General features: G+C 41.1%; 1 protein-coding gene across 1 annotated transcript; it reads right to left on the bottom strand.

The window, feature by feature from the left end:
- Positions 1–891: 891 nt before the first annotated feature.
- Positions 892–1764, bottom strand: msc (musculin (activated B-cell factor-1); the record flags this gene model as incomplete). Its single annotated transcript, XM_083673562.1, has 2 exons — positions 892–975; positions 1321–1764. 2 exons carry the CDS (start codon positions 1762–1764, stop codon positions 892–894), a joined length of 528 nt encoding a protein of 175 aa, XP_083529688.1.
- Positions 1765–5272: the final 3508 nt, after the last annotated feature.

The following is a 5272-nucleotide window of genomic DNA, read 5'->3' as shown; positions in this document are numbered from 1 at the left end:
GGACGATTTGCTGTGACTGCATAAAAATATTTTATGTGAAACAAATACAACACAGATTTTGAAGCCTAAACTCTCTCACATATTGTAGACACACCCTGGTAAAATGCACCTCTGGTTAGAACCAACATACAGGACAGCTTTTTACACAAGCACAGTATGCATGTGGTATCGTGTTATAGTACAACCAAAGGAATCCCACATTCATTTCTCCACAATTAACAAACAAAACAAGTTACATCCAGTGTAAAGCATGGCATGGTAGTATTTACAGCATGTTTACACATACAAATACAAAGTATGTGCTATAGACCACAACAGACGCAACATGACCACAACCAGAAAAACAAAAAATTTCCCCCTCCCTTGTTAAAAGAAGATTCTAATGAAGGAAACGCTCTCCTAATCTTTGTTTAAGAGTGTTTCCTCTGTTGCTCAGTTCCTTTGAAGGAGGCAATTCTAGATTCTTATCACTAGATTTATTATTAAAATCATAAACATGCTCCAAAACAAGATCCTTATAGTGCATTAAATGTGGAGTTGGATTAGAGTTCAAAGTGAATGTTCCGGACATCGTAGAGGGGGCCAAAGTGAAGTTGTAGTGAGTGAGGGAGGAGGAGAGAGAGGAACAGTGGGATCTTGGGACTCATGTCAGTGGTTTTACAGTATCTTCTTCCTGTCTGCTTGTCTTTACTGATCTAAAATGAACTGGACTAGTGAACATGAATTCTCTGCTTTGCTTACCTGTATACAGTACATTAATTGCTTCCACCTGACTGGTCATTTTATATAGATAATCACAAAGACATGGTCAAAATAGGTGAAAACATGTCAAAATACAGTAGGGCAAAAATGAAATAAGACAAGAGGCCAGTGAGTTCATGCATAGTTGTCCTATGCTGTTGCTCCACACAGTATGGCTGCTGTAGAGATGTCTTTGGTGTCTTCTGGTTTGCCTGACATCACAAATGGCCATGTCTGTGGACAGAGAGATAGATAAGAGATAACGCTGAAGAGTCTGCAAGGATCACTGAGAAATAGGAAATCTTAATTTATTTATCATAAGGATGTATTAGGCATTTTATACATCATAGCCCAATACTTAAACACAATATCCAACTGCCTATATTGACAGTAGCTTAGTCTACACTGTCTCATAAACTCATAAGGCAAACAAAAACAGGATGACATGAAATGGATCAACAGGTGTAAAAATCTAACTTTAAAGACTTCCTTAAGCTGAAAAAGTTGTGTAGCACAGGTTGTACTTGTGTGAAAATGAAATGATTCAAATAGGTACAAGTTCAGAATGATGTTTCATACCAAGTTTACAGGGTGTACAAAGGTGTTCTCGAATCTGTCGTCCTGCAGAAGCTGTCTGAGGTGTGAGATGTAGCTGGAGGCGAGACGCAGCGTGTCGAGTTTTGACAATTTGGTATCCGCTGGTACCCACGGCAGACTAGTTTTCAGTCTGGAGAACGCTTTGCTGAGTACTCGCATCCGCGACCTCTCCCTGGCGTTGGCCGCGTTCCTTTGCAACTGCCGCCCATCCTTCTGATGAGACTTCGAAAGTTGCTTGCCCCCTGGAGCGGTGCGCAGTCGTTTGGTCTTCCCGTTGAAACCATCGTCTGTGCCGAACTCCTCATCTTCTGAATATTCGGTAGAGGTGTAGTGCGCAATGTCCCGCTTGTTTCTTCCTAAGGGGACGTCTGCCCGTCTATGAGGTGTCCCAATGTCCTCAGCATCGCTTACTGAGCCGGTGGACATGGCAGTTGCACCTATTGCCTGAAGAAGAAAAATGTCACCTTAAAGTGCAGGTGAGTTATCCTTGATTGAACAACTGCAAAAGTAGACTGAGATAGTCTTTCTGTTGGAAATGTGTATAGAAAAATATAGGCTCCTCTTCCTTTGCTGCAGGAGTAGATCCTAAATCAAAATCAAAGGAGAAAAATCTGTGAAAATCCCCTTTTCTATATTTTCTAAACGAGAATATTTCATATTCTCATTGCAGAAAAGTCCTATTGTAGGATTTCAGTTGACCATGACTGAGTAGGTCTAAGGTTTAGTACAGTGTGCACTTACAAAAGCAAATATTTCCGTTTTGCCTCTCTTGTTTGAATGTGGCACGTCCCTCTAAAACTCAAACCTGCCCTCTCGCTCATTCAGCTAATTTAAGTGTCCTAGACTTGGCATGAGTACAGTGCTTTCAGGAACTTTTCCCCACCCCTCTCTCTCCCATCCCACTATGACCTCTACAGTATATTGGCAATGAGGCTGGTTGGGCCTACTCCACTGCAACTAAGTCATTGATAAATCATTTATGAATGGACATTTTTTAGGAAGAGACAAAGCCTGTGTAATGGTTTCCAGAATGCATGAACATACTGTATACTAGCATTTTCCTGGATTTATGGACAGTTCATCTACTTCTGAGACAGTGTAGAGCTACATGCAGGAGTGTAAGAGATTGTCTGTGTTACTGCCCAATGGTACTGTAAGGTTGAGTTAAAGGTTATTTATCTAAATGAGACAGTGGAGTCAGTTTGTGTAGGCATCAGAGTAAGCTCTGCATCATCTCATCATTTCTTCAATACTCTTGCTTACCCAAAGATGGCACTATATACAGCACAGAAACTAAATGTGTATCTCTCCCACAGATGTTTTTCTTTTTTTGGTAATAGAAATGTCTGAAGACTTTATCAAAAGTGGTTAATCCTTTGCCCGTTTCACAGAGGGATAGGGTTTCTGCAGATGTAGTGTCCTTTCACACACGGACCGCGTGCACAGGCTACAGCTGTCAGCGGTTCCCATGACATCTGGAGCACTGGCATGACAGGGGCGTGGCAGGGGCAAGGGGAACCCCCCTTTTCCCAGGGCTCTGAGGTACCTTCCTTTCCTTATTTCCTCCCCTTGTTTCCTTCATCTGAACTGATCTGAGAGGAGCCCCTCTTAGGGTTCTTTGCGTTTTGTGTTAGCAATGTTTTCAGATCAGAGCAGAGGGAGGAGAAGAATGACTTGTTCAGACTATTGTTTATGAAGCCTTACACTGGCTTCAGTTCAGGTGTAAAGAGGTTAGAGACTACCTGGGGAAAAAAGTAACAATAGGCTTGTTTGCACCCACAGACAAGACTAGGGCAAGCATTTCCTATGTCTTATGATGTGAAGTTTGTGTAAACAGGAGTAATGGAGTAAGTCTGATCAGAAAGGTCCTAAGGAAATGACCATGTCATTGAGGGTATTTTTTTTTTTTATTCAATGATTTTGAAAAACTACAGCCACAAATGACTCCCCCTGGCTGGAAACTCATAGTTTCTGAAAATCACAAAAATATATATATATATAAATATACCCAAAATGACATCATTTTCTTGTCTTGTTTTACTACAGAACATAGAAAATTGCAATTTTCACATACGTACTGTGACACTGGTATGGTGCTGGAGATAATGAATATGATGTAAAGTGTCCCTTAAACTATTGGTGGGTAAGAGCTGAAAGTTGTGATTGAGTGGCATGTAAACATCAGACAACAAAGTTTCACTGTGGCATACCCTATTCTTACCCTATTCTTACCCTATTCTTACCCTATTCTTACCCTATTCTTACTGCACTGTTAGAATGCCCCTCCTCATCTGGACAATATTCACAGTAAATCCGTTAGCTATGAGTAGTCATTCCCCTGTAAGTGGTGTGAAATTTAGATTTTTATTACAATAGTAACGCTCGGCCAACGATTATCGAACTGCACAGCTGAGATGCATGCTCCATTTTGGTGTCAGGCCATGCCAAGTTCTCTAGAGAGAGGAGAGGAGGGGGGGGGAGCTACTGTAAAGACCATCTCCTACTCTCCTCAAGATCTGGACAGCTGAATGGAGAGTGTCTAATTCACACCAGCACTCTACCATGGTCCCAACTGTACCTCTCATCTGTACTTTGTCTCAGGTTGTTGGACATGATCAAACCATACATTGCATTCTTATGGTTCATACACCTTGAATTTATAGCCACATCGTTAAAGGGGCAATATTGAATTGGTACATAAATGTTTGGACTTCTAAATGAATGATGTATAGCCATAGATTCTTGAAGAATGTAACTGAAAATGCCTCATGAGATAAGTTCAACTGTCTCAACCCAAAATATAAGCTTGTTTTACTCTATTGTAATTGTAAACAAACACTTTATAGCTTCAAAACATGATTAAAACTATAATTTTCATCTCATGGATCCTTGCATCCATAGCTCTGTCTATGAAATTGAGAGTGGTCGAATTTGTCCAGCCCCATCCCTTAGCTGTTTACCAAAAAAGTTTGAATCCCAGATTGCCCTTTTAATCAGATGATTGGTATCTATCAGCTCATGTATCATTTATCAGCCTCTCAGATTGCATTTCAAGTTGTAGTGTTTAGAGGCTTGCCTTGTTGACTCCACAGCACAATACAGATTTAGTGTAAATGTTTGTTATGCATCTGTTGTTGCACTGTACATAGAATTGTTTCTCTTTCTATTTTTCTATGGGCATCCCACTTCATGGCACACTGAGAGGGCAAAGTTTTTCCCGCTGTTTCCCTCCCTATTTCTCATATTTCCCCTCTCTCATAGGGCAGGAATGCTCCCTAATCCAAGGACGCATTCCCAAACTTCCTGTAATCCTGCTCCTCTGACCGTTGTTTTCACCATGAAAACTCAGCAGCATCAGCTGGACCTGTGGGACACAGTATACCTACTCAGGTTGTCATCAGGCTGAGGTATTGTGGTCCCCCCCCCCCCCCCCCCCACGTACACATTCGGCCATCAGGAAGGCTGCCATCTCATCTTCTGTCACAGCATCCATCAGCTCAGGACTGAACACACTGACAATCTAGAAAATGCAAGCTAAGGGATTTTGTGATTAGAATTAATGGTGTATTTGATTTAATGTCAAATTCTTTAAAAAAAAAAAAAACATTAAATGATTGGCTACATGTGGCATATTTCACCCCGACATGACATTTCCAGTCAGGGATGTGAGCTGTGGGAAACAAGGGCATGCATTTGTCATTTGTAGCTGTCATCAATCAAGTAAAAACTCAAACAAAGTCCAAAACATAATTTTAATGGATGGTTACATGCTTATGGTATTTGCCATGGGACTAACTACTTTCAGGCCTAACAGTAATAAATATCACTGGAATTTTGACTTGAGACGAAGACTTAGCATTTGTCTATCAACATAGACTCTTAGAGGTCGTGACCCCGATCATTGCCCCTGCCCATTCAGTAGTGTGCCTGAGAG

Source organism: Argentina silus (assembly GCF_951799395.1).
Source record: "Argentina silus genome assembly, chromosome: 1".
NCBI lineage: Eukaryota > Metazoa > Chordata > Actinopteri > Argentiniformes > Argentinidae > Argentina > Argentina silus.
The sequence above is the reverse complement of the archived record's forward strand: the minus strand, read 5'-3'. Positions and strand labels throughout refer to the sequence as shown.